The following is a 22036-nucleotide window of genomic DNA, read 5'->3' as shown; positions in this document are numbered from 1 at the left end:
GTGATATAATAACCTTTGGCTATTGAGCAGAACCTCCCTCCTCCCTCCAGTCAGCCATAGAATTACACAGAGGAACTATGGTATTCTATCATTGGATTGGATTGTCAACATAGGATGTTTGGAACTTTAGGTGGATAAATGCATTTTTGCCTTTGATAGACTTATGATGTATAAATTAGGCACAACTCTACTCTAACTCATGAAGCACTTGTAGGTTTCCTTTCTCTTCCTATTCAGCTAAAGGGAATGATTGAAGTGAAAATGTAAGCTTTGTTCAAGTGCTCTGCAGTGAAAATAGTATGTATTTTTTTCACTCAATATCTTCAAGGCAAAGCAGAGAACATGAGTGGGAGGAGAAGGAAAGGCAAGCTAAAGTTGGGAAAATTCAAAATTATAGAAATTGCTTTACAGAGCCCAGAAAATACATAAATGGATACACAAGAGAAACAAAAATGCACTCATGATTTTTCAAATATCAGGAATATTTAGCTCATGCCAATGGATAAGAATTTGCAGTAAAACGTGTTGCGTTTGCTGTGAAAGATTGTGTCTAGAAATAAGACAAAGTGATGTTTCACCAATATTTCATTCTCACTGAATGACAGATGACAGAAGAAACATACTCAGAGCCAGTGTTTGAGAAGGAATAAATTTGATACTCAATGAACAATTACGATGAAGCACTCTGACTCTGGCTATAATAAACCAAAACATGCATGCTGATGACCGAGGCACAGGACCTGTCATTGTTTCTGCAGTGATACAGAAAGGACAACATAATCCCTGAAATCAGCAGTAATAGTTGCTGGGCAGTTGCCTCAAATGTATTTCCTATTTGTGGTACAATAAGAAGCAAAAAACTTCCATATGATGCCAAGAAATGGTATTTTCTTCTTCATTGGCATGTTTAAAAGACAAAATCTGGATTTACCAAAAGGAAGAGTTAGAAATTCACTTGAAGGATGAGAATCTCTATTTTCCAGTTTTCATTCCAAATAACATTTGATTGACTAAAAAAAAAAAACAAACAAAAAAATCAGCTTGAAAAAAAATCAGGAACCAAAATGGAAACTCTGACAACAGACCCGTAACAATGAAATAATTGCTAAGTTTGAAGTGTTTCTTTGTATGGTGAATGAATTGAGTAATCACAATATAGATAATATTATGTAAGGGATCAGTCTATTACTAGAAAAACTAATGCGGCCCATTGAGCCAGGGCATTCCACATTTGATGAATGTATTGTCTTCATTAGAAAGCCTTGTCACAGCGGCTAAAGGAATTAGAAGATATCTAATTTCTGGCATGCATTTGCAATTTTCTATTTTCAGGGGAAGTAATTGTCTTGAAATGAAGAAAGAAACAGAAATTAAAATTCAGACACTGACATCAGATCACAAATCTAAGGTGAGAAAAATGACCATTTTCACAGTGGTGGCATGCAGAAGACACTGTAGTTACTTTAGAAAATTTACTTGCATTAATGTCAGAAACAACAAAGTAGTGATGTAGGTAGTTGGATCCAAGGTTCATATGTTCCCCAGTTTGCTACCTTTGAGAAGATCCACCTTATGGAAAACCATTTTTGTTTTTATATATAGAGATATGCTAACAATATTTATTTCATCTCACTCTAAGGCATCAAGTGAAAGGACCAGATGGAAATACTGTGTAAAATACAGAGTATTCTTTCCTATATAAGTAACAATAAATGCATGACAAAAAAACCCTACCCAAACTGGGAGGAAAGAATTTGTTACAAACCTACTCCATCTGTGCATTTCTCCCAAGACAGGAAAATAATAGAAGCTTGAAATACCTTCACCAAAGTTTTGAACATTTGAAAACCTAATTACTAAGGCATGGTAAAAGAATCCAAACTTCATTCCAGCAATAGTAAATTAAACATATATATATATATATATATTTCTTAAAGCTCCCAGCTGTAGCTTTTTGTTTAACCATCTGGTTCCCATATGTCTATGGGCAGCTATGTCATTGAGCACCATAACCCTTCTGCCCACATGAGCCAGCCATGCCGTTCTAGATAATGTTCACTTTGATGCTATCCATGGTTTATAACATGAAGTATATAAAAGCTGTAAACCCTGGCTTTGGGAGCTGTTTGGATGCTATAACCAATCAAGTACAATGATAATATACGTTGTTTTTTCTGCATAAAAAAGCTGTCAAAAATTCAGGCCAAACGATAATGACCATTTATTAGATCACAACTCTGTGAAGTAAAGTTTGTGCTATTGTCTACTGGGTGGCTCTTCCAATTTTGCTGAGCTCACTAATGTGTCTCTAGTCAGCTGGGGTTTCTTGACCTCACTTGTGCATCTTATGGTTGGCTAGCTGCTGATTGTCTTTTCCTACCTTACCTTAGTCTCCAGCAGTCTCAGCATTGGGGTACCAAACCCAACAAAGGGGAAAAACATTTTCCTCTCCTTACATCACAGTTTCCCTCTGCTTCCATTTTACTGTGCTAAAGGAACCTGCAAAGCTAGCTAAGTTTAATTATGTTGAGACCCACATAATCTGTTACCAAAAGGAACTACACAACCATATTGCAAAGAATATGGGTATCAGGAAGGGAGAACTTCCTTCCCCAGTGTCTGTTCGAAAGGAATAGAGAGCACTTCATTTTACTCCAACCCATGGCCCTATAGAAGCAAAGCTAGATGGAACTTGTAGAAGAGCCTATGGTTTAGGTTAGGACAATGGAGTTAGGAAGGACCATAACAGGCATGATGTAATACTGAGTCAAAGCAATAGGTTAATTCTAATAAGCAATAATTTGCTAATCCCCATCCATCAGTAGGTATCATTTTGTGTGGTATGTGGGTGTCTAGTGATTTGCCAAGTAAATTGGTGGGAATAATCTGAAGTGCAAAAATGATAATGCTTTCAGGTCGCACCTGGGATGTGAAGATTCTAGATGATATTGTTCCATTTCCCCAACAGGTCAAAGAGATTGTAGCTCAGCACACAAAGGAGTGGTCAGAAATGATCAATACCCACAGTGCAGAGGAGCAAGAGATCCGAGACCTCCACCTCAACCAGCAGTGTGAATTACTGAGAAAGCTACTAATCAATGCTCATGAGCAACAAACCCAGCAGCTGAAACTGTCCCATGACAGGTAGGAAGGTCTAGGGTAAACTCCTGTCATTTTTTTTCTTTTTTAAACTGGAGTTGTACTCAAGGCCCGAGTCTGTTAGTGAGTTTTATCACTCAAGGACGGTGCTCAAGCACTTGAGCCATAGCTCCACTTCTGGATCTGGGGGATTAATTGGAGATAAGAGTGTCACACATTTTTCTGACTCGACTGGCTTCAAACTATAATCCTAAGACTCTAAATAGCTAGGATCACAGGCATGAGCACGATCTCTGTCTCTCAGTCTCCCAAGCACAAAACAACTAGATCAGATTGATCACACTAACAAAAAGGAAACCTATTTCTAGAGTTACTCCCACAGAATTCATAGTTTTGTTTGTTTGTATACTATGATAAGGCATGCAATATGTAATATAAGAGGCTTTCATGCTGCTGTTTGTGTGTGGCAGATAGTGTAAATGCACTATCTCCACCAACCATTTCCAAGACCTTTTCACCTGCCCTGAGTGAAACTCTTGCACTCATTAAGCACTGACTGTCCACCCTCATCCTCATTTGTTTTTCGCGCATAGAGAAAGCAAGGAAATGCGAGCCCACCAGGCTAAGATTTCTATGGAAAACAGCAAAGCCATCAGCCAAGATAAATCAATCAAGAACAAAGCAGAACGGGAAAGGTAAGTCTGTGAATGTTTACTAGAAATAGGTCATTGACTTGGAGACAGTCTCAGCAACATGTGTGTATGTATAGACACACACAGTCATGTCTGAGATAAAAGTATGGAATTTGTTATTACAACTAAAGAACAGTTAAGTGTCCATAGTTTCCTACTTGTTAACTATGACCACAAGTAAAATGAGTTTATATTCAATATATGTGTGCTTGTTTGCAACTGAAAATGTATAGAACATAATGTAATGATCAATGTAATTCCAAAACATCCTTTCTCCCGTTGATGGGGTCATTCATTTTGCAAGTACCTCACCTGTGTTCTCTCTCTCTCTCTCTCTCTCTCTCTCTCTCTCTCTCTCTCTCTCTCTCTCTCTCTCTCTGTCTGTCTGTTAGTCCTGGGGCTTGAACTCAAGGCTTGGGTGCTGTCCTTGAGCCTCTTTGTGCTTAAGGTTAGCACTCTACCACTTGAGCCACAGCACCACTTCTCACTTTTCTGAGTGGTTTTGGGATAAGAGTCTCACGGGGACTTTTCTTCTCAGGCTAGCTTCAAACTGTGATCCTCAGCTCAGCCTCCTAAGTAGCTAGGATTACAGGTGGGAGCCACTGGCAGCCAGCTTGATGCCTTGATATCTTAACAAACAGATCAATTTCAAAGCTCCCACCCAGTTTTTCAAGTTTATCTTTATTTTTAGTGAGAAGAGACATTAACACAGGAATTCGGGTACATATCTCATTGAGCAGGATGTTCAGCCAAGGGGAGTTGGTGGATACAGGATGGAGCCATGGCAGGGGCTGAGTAAGACCTGTGATGACAGGTCCCAGCCTTTATCTGCTATTGGTAAAGAGGACTTGAAGAACGTCAGTAGTTGTGATGGCTGTGAGAGGAAGTTAATGGTACTTGATCACCAGTGGTCACAGTTAACACATTAATTTGCCTGTCTGGTTATCTTCCACCTCTGAAGATCCAAAGGCAACGAGCTCCATAGCCAAGATCATTTACTCTCAATGAACCTATAGGTGGAGCTGTTAGAGGACTCTGAAGCCACAAAGTAGAACTTCCATGTTTCAACTCCTCTGCTACCTTGTCTTTTCTGGATTCCCACAGGATACCTGGTCTTACCACTTTGAGCAGAAAGGACTGCTGTACAGCAGCTGTTACTTTTTCATAACACATTTAACTTTTGAACAGTGCTAAGGAATGTCAAAATCAAAATACATTGAAATGTAAAGCATCATGCCATCTCAGATTAATAGGTACCAGTGAGATAGATAATTCCACAAGATTTTTGACCTGGAAATGAATACTTTGGCCAAGACAGTTCTTGATCAACATGGAGTATTATTTGTGTGTCACAATAAGAGTTCCCTAGGAAGATTTTTTCCTTATTTATTGTCAAAGTGATGTACAGAGAGGTTACAGTTTCATACGTTAGGCATTGGATACATTTCTTATACTGTTTGTTACCTCCTCGCTCATTCCCCCCTGCCCCCTCCCCCATTCCCTCTCCCCCCATGATTGTTCAGTTGGTTTACACCAAATGGTTTTGCAAGTATTGCTTTTGTAGTCGTTTGTCTTTTTATCCTGTGTCTCTAGATTTTGGTATTCCCTTTCACTTTCCTAGTTCTAATACCAGTATACACAGTTTCCAATGTACTCAGATAAGATATAGTGATAGTGCAGGTACAACCACAGGAAGGGGATACAAGAGGGTCATCAACAATAGAAGCTATGGTTTCACATGGCATGTTGAAAGTAATTACAACAGTGATATAGCAGTCGTTTCCATAACATGGAGTTCATTTCACTTAGCATCATCTTATGTGCTCATAAGCGTATAGCTTTTGGGCTCTTGTGATCCTCTGCTGTGACTTGCCTAAACTTGTGCTAATTATTCCCTATGAGGGAGACCATAGAGTCCATGTTTCTTTGGGTCTGCCTCACTTCACTTAGTATAATTTTTTTCCAAGTCCCTAGGAGGATTTTTCATCATTTTTACCAGTGCTTATTGGAAACATGGTATTGTTATACCTCTGATACTTGTTTGATTTTGTTTTAGTAAAGGGTGGCAAACTGGATGTTTTTCTGAGATAACGAACTTTGTTGAAGGGCCTTACATACATCGAAATAATGCTGTATTCATCTGTTCAAAAACATAAAATATTTCAGCCACAATTTAAAAATAAAACATTAAATTTACATTGTCCTCACTCTGTCATTTTTTCAAGTATATTACAGAGTGGGCTTTAGTTCAAATAAGTCAAATTATTTTCCAATTCTGTTATTAATTAAAAAGAAACCTAGAATGTGTTACTACTTGGGTACATTTTGAAAGTCCACAAAATGATAACCAGCAGCAGCAGAATTTCCGGAAGCTCTTTAAAAACGTAGAACCTTAGGCTCATTCCAGATCTACTGAATTGGGCTCTCTACTTTTATTTGAGAGAGAGAGAGAGAGATCACTCCAGGTGATATGTATGCCTGGGAAAGCATGAGACACACTTAAATATATTGCACACAGATGCTTTCACCTGTAAGTAAAAATATTAAATCATAGAGAAAAAGACCCACACCAAATTGCAAACAACGATTGCCTTCTGGAAGAGAGGAAGAGGAAGGAGGGAAAAAGAATCAGGAAGAACACAAAGGGAGCTTAAACCATATTTGCTACATTTTATTCCCCTTAAAAATACCAGATTTTAGTAAATCATTAGTACTTGTGAATCAGAGCATTGGGCATTTAGGTGATTTTTCTGGTTTTCTGTGTACATTGTTTATTTGAACATGGTGCAATGAAAATGGAGAAAAGAAGTCATAATTCTACCTAGTTAATTAATGAAGTATTACTTATTCTTATGGTTTCTTAATTCTATTCAATATCATACCAACTATTTTTTCCATTATTTTTAGGCGAGTCAGGGAATTAAACAGCAGCAACACTAAAAAGTTTCTAGAAGAAAGAAAGAGAGTAAGTATGTATAATTTTCTTGACACTCTTCCTTGAAAAATGTAAACACTAACTCATGCTTAGATGCAAGTTCTAATTTGCTTAATTTTACTTTTTCTGTACATAAACCTTTCCAGCTTCTCTCCTCCCAGAAAGCTACAGGAATCCTTTACTAAATTCTTTAAAGCAATTATATTTGACACCATTTTTTTTAGAAAATAAAGTCACATTTCATTCCAGTTGTGTATAAGTACACTTATTATTTTCTAAGATTTTTGCAGGAAAGGTCTTCCCAGTAACAATTCTGAGTCTAAAGTATCCCAGTTTTCAGACAAGTGTTTTTGTTAAAATTGTGATCTCCATTTAAATTATTTAAATTGTAAACTTTATAACTCATCCTTTATCTATGAGTCTTTACAACAAATGTTTAACAGATTTTGTTTTATTCTTGCAGCTTGCAATGAAGCAGTCCAAAGAAATGGATCAGTTGAAAAAAGTCCAACTTGAACACCTAGAATTTCTAGAGAAACAGAATGAGCAGGTACTTTGCCCAAAATATGTAAAAAGACATAAACAACTTCAGGATACCTAAGCCATAAACTCGCAAAAGCTAGTGGCCTGAGCAAAATGGGAAGTGGCTAGAGGAATCTGTTCCCTATTTTGCTGTATTTAAAAAAAAAAAAAAAAAAAAACAAGCAGAAAGTACCTTATTGGTAATGGGAGAGGAAAAGAGCAAGGAATGAAAAGTTACTATTTGAGTATATAATGCCAACTTCAGGAGTGATATTTCTAAAGGAGAATAGACTGGAAAGAAAGATTTTCCCTGTTTTCATTCAGTCATAAATCTACAGGCCAGCAATACTACATATTAAGACAAATAACTGTGTGTTTTTCAACGTCAATTTGAAAATGAAGTCATAAAGTCTTCCTAGAGTTTACAAGTGAGATCTGAATTTATGCCTCTGTAAATGTTCAAATAACCAAAGTGAATGCATGCTATCCTCTAGATGCTTTCTCCCAGCAAAGCAAAACAAAAGAAAAGTGTGTAGAAGTAAAGGAATTGTCCAAATTCCAGCTAATTAGTTACCTAGATCCTAGCACAGATGAGCTCCATCCCACAATAGCTGTCCCCATTGACCTTCCTTAGAGCCATTTTACCTGGATGGTATTTTCTCTCGCTTCTCTAGCAGCAAGACCCTCTGTACACATTTAAATTTCACTCTTTAGGTACAATTGGGTGGGAAAGTTATTCTTTCTAGATAATTTACTTCCATTTAGAAACTTTAAAGACCTAATATACTGCATTATTCTTTTCTGTTTTCTCCCATTTGAAAAGTAAAATATACTAAGGTATATTCTGTTTCAGAGTAAATGGCTCCCGTTGGTGAAAACTTAAGAATTACATTTAAAAGAACCTATAAGAAAGTAAAACAGAAACTGTAAAATAATATTTTGTGTTGTAATTGGGTAAAAGAATATCCAACTTCTGATTTTAGCTTCTTTACTTTTGATGGACAGAAGTGTTATGCATTTCCATACTTCAGAGTTATTATTCACATTTCCTTTTCTTTTTAGCTTTAGTGCACTGATTCCCAAGGAAAACTATACATGATTAAGACCCCATAAGTCCAATTCCTTTGGCCAGCCCATAAATACATTATAGTCTGGTACAAGTTAGGTAAATTGTGTTTTGCGTTTTGCTCTTAAAGTGCTTCTCAGAAAATGTCCCTGGGGAAATATAAGAATGTAAATAAGGGTCAAGCCACTATTTCCCCAGTGCTAGAATCCATTTCAGTAATTCAGGGATAAGAGGGAATAAAGATGCCTTTGAGAAGGCTTTAAAAAATCATCCTTAAAAGGTGGGCATGATGAAAGGTAAGCACAGTTATGTTTTAACTATCTAAATTAAGAAACTCTTTAAAACTTTTTGTGTTGCTTAGCAACAAGTTTGACTAAAGACTGTAAGTGCACTAAAAATTACTCATCACTATGAAAGTGGTGTAGATCAGAGCTAAAGAATTCAGTTGTCCCTAGCTTCGGGACATAATAAAGAAATCACTTTGACATTTTGTATTAATATATGAGCAATCAAACCACAGGAGAGTTCTTGCGGATTACTGATAGTTGTATTGATTGGAGAGAATTGGGCTGGCTTTTGTTCTGCAAATGCACATTGCTGTTTAATATGTCATAAGTAATGTCTATCACACACAACTGATACTTTGAGTCACAAAATCTTGGGAACACACAGAATAGTAAGACACTTGAGAATTGAAGGTTTAGTGACATTCAAGGGAAGAAAAAAAAACAAAACAAGATATGATATTGACCCTTCTGATAACTATGGAATTTGGACTTGAATTTCTGTGTTAGGCTTTACTTTGTAAATATCATCTGATCCATAACTAATTGGGTACCAGCACTTTCTAGTGTATTTTTTGTTTAAATTTAAAGACCAGAAGCACTGGATTCAGAATTGTTCTTTATTCTACAACTTTTATAGACGCAGTGCAAAAGATACCATGACTCCATTTCTTCCCTCCAAAAACAAGGTCTAGAACAGTTTAATGTCTATATAATTCTAGATTTCTAGAACAGTCTCTAGAACTATTGTTAAGCCTCAACACTTCTAAAAAGCCCCTCTCATATTTCCTTTCATAATTTCTTCCCATTTTTCTACTGTTATACATTGTCCCCATCATCCTCAAAGTAAAACATGAATGGCTGTATTTAATTAACTGGAACAATGTCAAGAACAGTGTCAAGAAATAAATTCAGGAGGTTATGTATTTTTATTCTGATTCTGGATTCTACCCTCATGTGTCCTTTGTAAGACACATAATAGACTAGCGTATTTGTTCAGTCATTCACTTAAAATTCCAAATGTTGGTGATTTGTTTTTCTCTGTTCTAGTTTCCCACAGACTTCCCTACCTCATAGTTTTTCATTGTCTTCACATGTACCATTTCAAGCATTAACAACTCCATTATTGTCACCCTTGACTCTTAAAAATTGATTTTTGTCATCAGTCCTAATAGGGTGAAGTAAGAGCTGGGTACCAGTGGCTCATGCCTATAATCCTAGCTACTCAAGAGGCTGAGATATGAGTTCAAGCCCCACTGTTAACACAAAAACAATAAAATATAAATTTAAAAATTAAATGAAATATGGGATCTAGGTAAAGGTACAGTTCTCTACTCAGCTGGGGCCAATAAGCATTGGTTGTTTGTTTTGTTCTTTTTTTAAAAAAATTTTTTTGTTGAGATCAACTTGGGGAAAGTTTGTCACTGATGGGTGTGTACATGTTTTACTCTTAGCCTTTTGCTTTTCTATGTATGGTTTTACATTCATTTCTCAAATTCACTTCAGTATTCATTTATTTTCTTTGTTTTGTATGTATGACTCAATTTTGACATTACTATTTTTGTACAAACAGCTTTTGAAATCCTGTCATGCAGTGTCCCAATCACAAGGTAGGACCAAAATTCTGATAAGCAAGATATCGCTTTCCTTCTCAGCTACATCAGTATTCTGGGTGCAATCTTATTTACGATTCACATCTGGTCATAACTAATATCATGAGGGTTTGAACTTAACAGCTTGACTATTTCATACTTAGATTTCTGAAAATATTTATTAGTTAATCTGAAATGCCCCAAATCTTTAGAAACAATCATTTTGGATGGCATGTTAGCCAACATTTCCAATTGCAGATCTGGGAAACAGGCAGTGGTTGTGAAGACAGCCCAGACATTTAGAACAGTGGTATGTGATTGTTATATAGAACCACCACAGCTAAGACAGGGTCACAGAGTCAAATCATTTATAAATGTTAATATGGCTAATGAAGATGTTAATTTTTAATGAACCACGCTGCAAGTTTGTTGGTGTTTTTTAATGACAGAGTAATGATTTGTTTGCAGATATTATGCAATCTTTTGTTCTACTCTCTGCTAAGTCCAGTCACCTTTCATAAAGGTGCCCATATAATTTATGGTTTGGATCAGGAACAAAAAAAAATGTTTGAGAAAGAGAGCAATATTTGTAATAGCCAGATATATGCTAGAATTGCAAATGGAAATGAATGGTCACCTTGCTGGGCAATAACTTAGCTCTTGGAATAATCTTTCAATGTCACCTGATTCTTCCTTCTAAACTATATTCCATATTGTCTTTAAATGGTAATGGGAAAAAAGCATAGAAAATCTTTTATTACTGTTTATTGGCCATCAAGTTATTTAATTTGCAGTGCTGATAATGTTTCACTGTCATCTCTTCTGAATACTGTTTGTGTCATAGTGTCATGTTTGTATATTTTTCTCCATTTCTTCATTTTTCTAGTAGAGGATAACTATCAGGCATAAAATTATCTCTCTGGAGGGAATCATTCACCCTAAATTTATGCAGATAGACACAATTACTTGTTGCTCTTTGTCCTCACCAAATTGAAATTGAAAGGCATAGTATAAGAATAATAAGAAGAAAACTACCGAATGGTCTGTGGAATTAAATAGTCACAGGACTTCATTTGGGAGATTTAAATGCTTCTAGTATGATCTAGAATGAACCAACCTCCAAACCTTCCATTTCATTGGAATACCAAACAGACATCAGTAGAGGCATCAGAACACTTCAGGTTCTTCCTCTGATTGGTACCTTTATACTTCCATAGTTCCATTCTTACATATCCTTTATTTCACAAGTAGTGTGTCTCTAAACAAGGAAAGGGACATTTCCTTACCCCTTCTAGATACATGTACATGGGTTTGGCTCAAGTATGTAGGATGTCAGTTGGAAAGTAAAAGTTGAAATGAATTGTTTTATTTTCCTTGTATTGCCAAGCAATTATTTGTCAACACACCTTACCTTTATCTTATTCCTTTCTACCCTTAAAACAGCTGGTTATCTTAGGGACAATCTTAATCCACAAGACTGGATTCATCATGACTTACTTCCTAGTCATCCATTAAAAAAAAAAAGAATTACACCGGAGAAGTAAAAATCCTTCAGGACAGAGTTCAAGCAATACAATTTCAGGGATCCTACCTATTCCTATAAAGTTCTAAATATAGGACACTGGGATCAAATCAATACTAGGGTCTCACTTAACTTTCTGCATCTATTATGTTCTTGGGAAATTACTTTTAATGAAATTTCAGGCAAGTTGTGCATGAGCAACACTTACTCTAAAACTGATTTTAGAGTTATCTACATACAAAGCAATGCATCAGACTGTAAAGACCAAATCAAATGGTTTGATCTTGACATAGTCTACGTACCCAATGCCTGACTCCATTTCTCTTCAAGTGTTTTTTTACTAAAGCTATGAACACCAATCATTTACAAAGATGAATGTACATAAGAATTTCCTGATGGGTCTTGTTGAAATGGAAGTTTGGTTTTAGTGAGCCATGTGTAAGCCAAGATTTTCCAGACAAGGTTCTAGGCAACACAGACACTGCTGGCCCATGGACCATGTTTTGAATAGCAAGGATACAGTGATAACATCAGATGTAGGGGAGAAGACAGTCCAGGGTTGTATGAGGTGCTTTAGAAGAGGTTTTCCACATGTAATACCATGTTTCTGATATTACAGGCGAAGGAGATGCAGCAGATGGTGAAATTGGAAGCCGAGATGGACCGCAGACCAGCAACAGTAGTGTGAAACTCCAAAGTTCCAACTGAAACAACAAAGCCACAAACCATCAGAAGATCACTCCCACCTTCCAACTACAAATTCCATGGACAAAAGCAGTTTTCTTACTGTTTCTTTTTATGTGTAGACAAGAAGTTACCTGAAAACACAGAGATTTTAGATGACTTATGTACTCCTATTTAATAGCTCAAGTATTGAATATCCTTGGCCAACCAAAAGTAGCTATGAATCCACAAAAATCTCCTTTCCAGTCAGGCAGAGTTTAACCATTGATAATACAACTTAAACATGTTTTGCTATAAGATACCATCACAAGTAAATGAGCTTGGTGTTTACAACTCTGCTTTGTGATACATTAGAACATGTTTGAGCTACAGCAAAAATAGTGCATTAGCAATTTAATAGCAAGTGCATGCACTAAGAGAAAAATAAGAAACTCTGTCCACAGATGTGTCAGCAGAAGTGGTGGTCTGCTAGAGAAATGATTTTGCAGAATTTTTCTATATCTGAGTTACCTCATCAGTAAGTGCCATGTTTTTACCATGCCATATGAAGCTAATTTCCTGTAAGAGTTGTGGAAATTATTAGAACAATAGAGAAAAATAACAAAAGAGTGTACCTGTGCTGAAACTCAACTGTGCTCAAAAGAGGGGAGTTCTGTTAGGTTCATTAATGAAAGCTTTCACCTGACACTGCTTTATAGGAATTGCTTCTTCAGAGTCCAGATTTTACAATTCACTATTGCACTGTACAGATCGTGAAGTGGTTGTTGGCAAACATTTGTAAATGTGATCATGTATAAAGTATTTATACTCTTTAATTCACACTGTTATAGAGCAACAATCATCTAAGTATCATCACTTTACACAATTAGTAAACAGGACTACTAGAGTTACATTTGCATGATACACAGCACCATTTAAAGAGTAATTGGTTCAGAGTAGTTACCCTAATGCCAAATCAATACTGATTTAAATGTATGGCACAGACTATAATTTGATGATCGAGGCTTTTAGCATAATGAAAAAGTCTTTCTCTCTCTCTCTCTCTATATATATATATAAATATATATGTGTGTATATGAATTATGTGGGCATTCTTGATACTTCAAGTTCTAGTTTGAAAAATAAATACATAAACTAATTTAATTTTACACAAAAATATTTATGCAGATTTTCAGAATTTCATATCAAGAAATAACCTTTTTATGTCTGTTAAATAGCCAAACGATTTGCTGCAGTGTTAATCTGCATGGTCCTTGCGCCTCATGTCGTCGTGTCGCAGGCAGTGCATGAAGTCCAACACTGGGAAGTGAGCTGTGTAGCCAAAGCCAGAAAGAAAGGAATGAGTGGAGATCTAGGAACCTAGAAGTAATCAGATGACTGATTTTAGGATGCAAAATGCCAACTGAAACGTGGTATATGTTTGTACAAATTGATTCTGTGTGTTCCTCTGGACAGAGCAGAGAAAATGAAGATACCATCGATACTAAAATTCAACTTCCAACTTCTCTAATAAAAAAATTAAAACACATTTAACATTTGTCAGAATATTTGCTTTGTTACATCATTTTCTAGTGAGCCTTTTAGCCATAAATGATCTCTGTATTATTTCCAAAAGGGAGCTTATACCATGCTCCATACTTGTTTTAACCCCAAATGACACAAAACACGTACACTCTACTTCTCTTTCAACTGTAATGGACTTGGATTTCTTTTTCTCATATGTGTAACTTGAACTGGTTTCTACAAGAATTGCTCTGGTTCCTAGTCTTATGATCTATTAAAGAATAGAACCATTTCACATGTCATTAGGTGCTAACATCTTATGAAAAAGTTGTAGTTAGTCAAATGTGGCTACATTCAGGTTACCCATTCTCCAAGATTTTCTTTATCACATTACACAGCTTCTTTAAGAGAAGACCTAGGGCAAGTTCACCCTCCTATAATTTTTAACTAAACTTACCATTTACTTTCTCCTGCCTGCTTCTGAAAGATACTATAAGCTTTCTTGCTTCGATCAACTCTTCTCTGGATTTTCATTCTCCTTTGGCACAATAAATATGTTTTCCGATAATATATACTGAACTCAGAATATTAGAGACATTTTGCCCCAAATGATTCAGAATGGTAGGATTAATATACACTGCTGAAATTTACAATAAAAATACGGACTTTCCATGGCATTATAAGTTTATACTCCTCTTTATCCCCTCATTCTCTCTAGAAAAAAATATACTGCCTATTAAAGTAATTCGATGTCTTCCAGCTTAAAACAAAGAAACAACTTCAATCCAGGGACATATTAAATCATGTTAGTGTCAAATGCCCCTTTAGAAGTTGCCCTCACTCAAGAATTTCCCCTACCTCTTCTACCAGGTGGCAAGTGGCTCTACATGGAAGCTCTTCTGCCTGATCATTGGGAGTTACATGAGGTTTCTGTGCTGTTGGACTGCCCACCTTGATAGCCTGCAAGGAGATCAAGCTTGATGCTCAGTTTATCCCAGTGATTTTCTGGGATCTGCAGAATGCGTGGAACTGTTTGGACTGTGGGAAACCAGACATGACAGCATAAGCCCATGCGTCAAACAAAACACATCCTTTGACTATTTGTCAGCTACAGTTTCATATGAGTCATTATCATGATGTCTTTGAGCTCCAAGAGGCTCAACGTTTTCTAGAACCCTACCCCAAGAAGCAGTATTCTGGGCATATACCAAGCCCCACAACAATCTCGATTTCCACACTGTCTTGCTCTTTCCACACCCAGGCCTTTTTTCTCCAATTCTGTCAGCCGAGAGAGGACATTGAACTATTCACTCCTGAAGAACCAGAATACCTATACCATGTTAGATTTCCTCTTCTCTAAGCACATCAGTCTTTCTTCCTTTGGCGAGACAAAAGGCTTCATGGAAAGAAAGTAAGGTTGCCAAGTCAGAGAAACAGAAAGTACCATATTGCCTCAAAGTTAAGACACCATTGTGTTGTATATTTCACAAAATGAAAACATGCTGTCATTTATACTATTGCTAGACTTTTCAATAGTGTTTAGAATCTCCTTTTATGGACTTACTTTTAATAGTTAAGGACAGATTACAGGGATTCACACAGGTTGAACAAATATTTTGCCATTGAGCTACATCTTCATCCCCCAGTGATTGTTAAGACACATCTCAATTTCAGAGAAGACAAAATGCGAAGGACAGGAGCCCCTGAGAATACATGAAATAGGTAGATTTTCAGTAATACTATACCGACTCTTCATCCCCAAGCTTTAAAGGAGCAGTTTCCAAAGGGCACAGGATAATTCTTTATCTGAAAACATAAACTAGGGAACAATTCAGCCACTGTTTTTCATATTTAATAATGAGCTTCTTGGGAATCAATTCAAGAATGGGAAAAAAGATCTATCTTTCATAGTCTATAAATCAAGTTTTCACTTAGGTGTGTCCTCCAATCACGTACCTTCATTTATTCTCTGCACACAATTCTCATAGCTGTAAACTTACCCTTGCTCTTACCTCCCAAAACTCTGGTTCTTCCTCTTAGTTTGTCACGAGGAAAACAACCCATATGTACAGTGTATGTACTTAAAAAATAGTTACCCTTTTTCCATCTGCTATCCCTGTTTATTAATAGTCCATAATCAGTGCAAAACCTTGGGGAAATGTTGTTCTGCTCCAACTCATTTGCTTCCATATCTAATCTGTTGATAAATCTTATGAATTGTACCCTCACTGTTTGAGAAACTTCCTTCTTCATTACAATTTCCTTCATTCTATAACATCTAAGACTAAGTGTCTTGTTCATTTCTTTCCCTTCATCATACAGATTTCTTTCCTTAAATGGCAGCTTCTAATTAGACTGCATTCTATTTATAGATAATGGAATCTCTATTATCTAGAGAATAGGTTAAAATTATTGATAACAGCATTCACTTCTAGCCCCAGTCTACCTACTCTCCCAGCCAATTCGAATTTATCACTACTTTTTGCTCATAAACATACAGAATGCACATTTTCTAGCAACATTTCCTAATGATTTTCTTTAAACGCTGAAGAAGCTGTCTCCAAAAGCACTACTTTCACAAAGTTCCCTTTACTTCCAAGTGAGAATTTCTTTAATTAATTTTTTTTTATTTTTATATTTTTTTTGCCAGTTCTGGAACATGAACTCTGGGCCTGGGCACTGTCCCTTAGCTTTCTCAACTCAAGGTGCTCTACCATTTGAGCTACAGCTCCACTTCAAGCTCTTCCATAGTTAATTGGATATATGAGTCTCATGGATTTTCCTGCCTAGGCTGGCTTTGAACTGCAAAGCTCAACCTCCTAAGTAGCTCCAGGCATGAACCACCCGCACCTGGTAGAAATCATTTTTCTTAATGTAATTTACACTTTTTAAAGTGTAGCATTTACATGTAAGATATTTCTTCCATTCCAAATTAATTTTTTCAAGTTTTGTTCAATTGCTTTTGAAAGAGTAAATAGACAATGACTATCAAATAACTGTTTAAATTCTTTTCTGGGAAGTAGATTTTAGAGCTTCTGACTGTATGGTCTCTTGGGCAAGAAAGAAAACCTGAATGAAAATCTGAAATAAGATTTTTGTATAGGGTCTTCTCAGTTCCAAGAAAACCATTTTTTTCTCAGTTCTCTTAGCATCCTTCTCAATGATCTCAAAAGGCCATCAGTGACTGAGCAGGTGGACCCATCAACATTAAAAGCAACTCTAGAGATTGAGGAAGGAAAATCATATGACTTTATCTTTGATGATGGTTTAAGGACAGCTCGTTTCACACTCTAAATAACTTCCCCATCATCACTTCTTTTTTTTTTTTTTTTGGCCAGTACTGGGCCTTAGACTCAGCCTGAGCACTGTCCCTGGCTTCTTCCCACTCAAGGCTAGCACTCTGCCACTTGAGCCACAGCGCCACTTCTGGCCGTTTTCTGTATATGTGGTGCTGGGGAATCGAACCTAGGGCCTCGTGTATCTGAGGCAGGCACTCTTGCCACTAGGCTATATCCCCAGCCCCCCATCATCACTTCTGATGAGTCTAGAAGAAACCACACTATTTCTTGAACCTTTTCTTTGTCACTCTGCATTGAATAGAATCCCAAATACACATATCAATTATTGTGTCTTTAACATAACAATAAATCCAAAGTGTTCCTTCTGGATGTATATTTATGAACCATCTTATTTAATGATGTTTTATGAAAAAGAATTCTGTTAACATAGGTTAAAATAAGGGGAAATATTAGAGGAGTGGGCAAGTAGATGGTAGAAAATAGCATCATCGCTGTTTTAACATTTTAAAAAAATAGCATGTGTCTGTACCTATCTCTAAATGATACAATGCCTCTTCCATTTCTCTCATTTGTTGGAGTTACCCTCTCAGAAACTGAAGATGAGGAAGAGTCCCCTGAGCTGCTTCACTTGAGAACGTTTTTTCTTAGCTTCCACAAAGAACTTGAAAAATTTTAACACGGGAAGCCAATTTAATACTGTAGGCATAATCACACTAGGCCCCAAAAGCTTTGGATTAATTGGAATGTACCAAAATCAGAAATAGAGAAGGGAGAATTCAACCATTGATTATTTACTTCACAATATAATGTTAATGAGAAAGTATTTAATGCATCAAAAGGCTGTTTACCTTTTACAAGCCATGAAGTTAATATTCTCAAGCTTTACAAGGTTTAAATTTCAACCTTTTGCTTCCTCTTTGGAAAAGACAATGTAATATTTCTGTTAAAGTGTGATGTTCATAATGCAATATTAAGCTGTACAGGTAATGACACATAAGTTGACATCTACTAGCTTATCTAGTCACATGCAAATGTTTCTGTTTTCCATATCTTCAGTCTAGTCTATTAGTTGATCATATATTTATTAGAAGTTCATTCTTACCCTCCTCACTTCTTCTGGCTAGTAATGAGTTCTTTTAAAAAAATTGTAGCTTTACGCCATGCTTATATGATAGATTGCATTTTAATATTTCCATGTTTTCATGCCCTCCTGCCCTGTCTCTGAGCTTGACTATGTGATTTTCTGTGGCCAATGGAGTAGCAGCAAGCTTGACCCATGCACAGGTGCATTTTTGTTCATTCCCCTTGGATCTCTGTTACTGCTATGTGAACAAGTGAAAACTGGCCTGCTGGAACCTGTGGGACACATATGGAGAGGTGAGGCATTTCATTCATCCCACTAGCACACAGCAGATACATGAGGATTTGGCTGAGCCCAACCAAGACTTCCAGAGCTGTAGAACCACCTATTTCCTACATTCATAGTAAACAGAAAACGGATGACATTTTCAACCTCTTTCAGACTTCAGAATGATTTGTTATGCACCAATTAGCTACTTTTGCCAATAAGCACTGGGAATAGTAGAGTTGTCTCCTTACAGAGGCCCAAAAACCACTTTAAAAGCCAGGGAAAGGGCTGGGGATATAGCCTAGTGGCAAGAGTGCCTGCCTCGGATACACGAGGCCCTAGGTTCGATTCCCCAGCACCACATATACAGAAAACGGCCAGAAGCGGCGTTGTGGCTCAAGTGGCAGAGTGCTAGCCTTGAGCGGGAAGAAGCCAGGGATGGTGCTCGGGCCCTGAGTCCAAGGCCCAGGACTGGCCAAAAAAAAAAAAAAAAAAATCCAGGGAAAATCACTTACACACATGAGATGTGATTTCTGTCTTCCAAAGAATTATGCTCAGCTACTAAACTTCATGGTCAAGGTTTCTAGCATCTCATTGTAGCCCTGTCTGGTCAAGTTGAGATTTTTTTAAAGCTTAATTTATTACAAAAGTTTATAACCCCTCTCCCTGAAAGGCAAAAATTAGTAAGCACCTATTAGTAAAGGCTTTAAATAATGAAGATGCAATTCAGGGTTTTTTTTGTTTTTTTTTTGGCAGAGAGATACTTGTCCCTACACTGCTGTTGAAGAGACTATTTTTCCCATAAAAGTGCATTGATGCTTACCAAAGATAAATGGATGATAAATGTAAAGGTAAACTCACTACCTAACTTCTAGCACACCCACTTGGTTTTGTTCAAGATATGATGACCTTTACCAAGTTAAATTGCCTAAGTGTTTTCTACATCCTCATTCAACCTCCCAGCAGTGGTTGGGACGTAGCCAACCATAGCCTCACTCCCAAAGCATTCTCCTTTTTTCAATGATTTTATACCATATGGACCCTCAGACTTCATAAACACAGTATCTCCCAGGATATTGTTCTTCTTTTCATGAGAAAAGGTAGACCTACAGAAATCTTTCAACTAGGGAGTTCCCATGCTACCTCCTACCACATACTTCCCAGTTATTCCATTCTAGTATGGGATGCCGAGCTGATGGCCCAGACCATATTTATCAGCAACTAATTCTAGGCATTTTATCTGCTCTAACTTTTACAAGCTAACTCTTATCACTCCATTTAGACAGGAAGATCACATGTATTTATCTTCTATTGCTATGATTATAGACTGATTTACAGACTCATTTATTAACTCCAGAGTTCTGAAGGCCAGAATTCTGGGCACAGCATGGCTAGATTATCTGCACTGACTCTTCCAAGTCTGAAAGTATCATCTGGTATTCATTCTCACTTAAAAACTGGGGTCCCATTCCAAGTTCAAGTGTTTGTTTGCAAAGTTCTGTTCCTCACAGCACTCTGTGCCCACACCTTCTCAGGAGTTGGTCAAGGATTGTTCTCAATCTCCAAGATGCCTACAATTCATAGTCTCATAGTCCTGCATACTTTACGAGTCCTCTGAAAGTTATGCCAGCCTGCTTTGTCAAGGCCTACAACAGAATGGTTGTCTTATCACTTTTTAGAAAGGATTGATTGCAGTGATTCAGTTGATTAGGTTAGGCTCCCCCAAGATAAATCTTCCTTTTGATTAACTCATAGTTAACAGATTTGGAATTTTAATTGTATCTGCAAAATTTTCCAGCTTTGTCTAGAAATATTACCTAATTAAGGAAGTAAAATAAATGTTATTCACTGTCCTAGTCACTTTCAACAGGAGATTATACAGAATATATATGTATAGGGGCAGAACTATTGGGGACCATCTTGAATACTTGGCTACACACACACACACACACACACACACACACACACAGATACTAAATATTAAAGTTAACATGCTTATGCCATTTAATGATCTCTCTCATTTAATCTCTATGATATAGATAAGTAAAAATTATCATTGACATTTTATAGCTATTGAATCCAAGGTCAAACAGAAAAATTGTCTGAGTAAAACGGAATATATTTTGTTGATTCCCCAGTCCCCAAGTTTACTTCCTCTACAGAATTACTCCACTGTAACAGAAAACATCATATTTTATACCTAAAAATCACCATCACAATGCCACATGACATTTTACAATTACAAAAGGCACTACTAAAGACACAATGGCATTTAATTGTCATGGCAACCTATTAATGTGGGCTTTACCATTTATTTTTCAAATGGAGCAATTACTGAATAAGTTCCATAGTATAGTACTTAGCATAGTAAGGAAGAAACAATAGGTTCTCTGCATTGGGTATCATCATAAATTAATTTATGTATACCATTACATGGAGAAAAAGTACAAAGGTATAATTTCCTTATTTTCAAATTACTAGTACATCAGAAGTTGATACATTAGCAAAAATAAGTTTCCCACTAGAAGATAAGTACCTGTTACAAATATGCTTTTGGTAGATTGAAAGTAGATTGTAGAAGGAGAACAACCAAATTAGCCTGTGGGATTTGAGTATTTGTTGAGATTTCCTGTGACAAGTTCCTACTCCTAGGTCCAATCTAAAGGTCTAAGGTTAACCACTAATGGGGAAGTTTACAATATATTCTTACAATATATTTTTCTTAGAGATCTTATGGCTTCATCCTCTATTTTATGTTTTCTTTGCATTTTTCCTTAGCTCATGGCTAGTTGCTACCTAACATAATCCACATTAAATTACTGTGATCAGGATTAACACTCAAAATCATCCCTGGAACCTTGTTTCTTGTTGCAAAGATTTTAAGAAACAGGACAGAAGGCATGAAAAAATCCAGACACTACAATATGGTTTGTATTTTAGTAACAGCAAAACCTCTTGAGATGTCTGGGTTGTGAGTTTTGTCCTATTTTGTTTATTTCTTGATATTTTAAAGATGGTAGTGTGCCCATTTGAAATGGAATCCAGCCAGCCTCCCAGATTTCAAATGACTTACAGTGGAAGAAACGGCCCATAAAGTGGGTCATCAACAATATTATCCATTAATCATCCCAAATCCACTAGATATGCATGCCAGGTGCCAAGAAAGCCACGAGACTGTATCTTACAAACAATGCGCTTTTCTAAATTTACTTCTCAATATGAAATTCTAGAATTTGGGTTCACTGATATTATGCATTTGTGTGAGAAAGTAGAACAAGGCAAAACAATGCAGCCATACCTTGAGATACAGAAAATCATCCTTAAAAATCAGACTTACCAGCTTATATATTACTGTCCTACTCATTGATATTTAAAGACTTAAGCTGCTTCTGGGTATTCAGTCATTAATGGCATTACCATCACCCCGGACTCAGGTTAAAATTCTAAGAATAATCTTTGGTTACTCAGTTTGTATTATTTACTTGATATA

The 22036-nt window shown here is 36.6% G+C and overlaps 1 protein-coding gene across 6 annotated transcripts in view; it reads left to right on the top strand.

Annotated features, from left to right (window-relative positions):
* Plcb4 (phospholipase C beta 4) overlaps nucleotides 1–13924 on the top strand; it is a 351489-nt gene extending 337565 nt beyond the window's left edge. For all 6 annotated transcript variants that reach the window (XM_048348807.1, XM_048348811.1, XM_048348806.1 and 3 more), the window contains 7 exons: nucleotides 1333–1408; nucleotides 2969–3144; nucleotides 3693–3794; nucleotides 6699–6756; nucleotides 7190–7276; nucleotides 10172–10208; nucleotides 12332–13924. In XM_048348807.1, the coding sequence (XP_048204764.1) occupies nucleotides 1333–1408; nucleotides 2969–3144; nucleotides 3693–3794; nucleotides 6699–6756; nucleotides 7190–7276; nucleotides 10172–10208; nucleotides 12332–12420 (625 nt within the window). In that variant the 3' untranslated portion in view covers nucleotides 12421–13924. The remainder of the gene's footprint in view (nucleotides 1–1332; nucleotides 1409–2968; nucleotides 3145–3692; nucleotides 3795–6698; nucleotides 6757–7189; nucleotides 7277–10171; nucleotides 10209–12331) is intronic.
* Nucleotides 13925–22036: the final 8112 nt, after the last annotated feature.

The sequence above is a fragment of the Perognathus longimembris genome, chromosome 6 (assembly GCF_023159225.1).
Source record: "Perognathus longimembris pacificus isolate PPM17 chromosome 6, ASM2315922v1, whole genome shotgun sequence".
In the NCBI taxonomy this organism is placed as follows: Eukaryota; Metazoa; Chordata; class Mammalia; order Rodentia; family Heteromyidae; genus Perognathus; species Perognathus longimembris.
The sequence above is the reverse complement of the archived record's forward strand: the minus strand, read 5'-3'. Positions and strand labels throughout refer to the sequence as shown.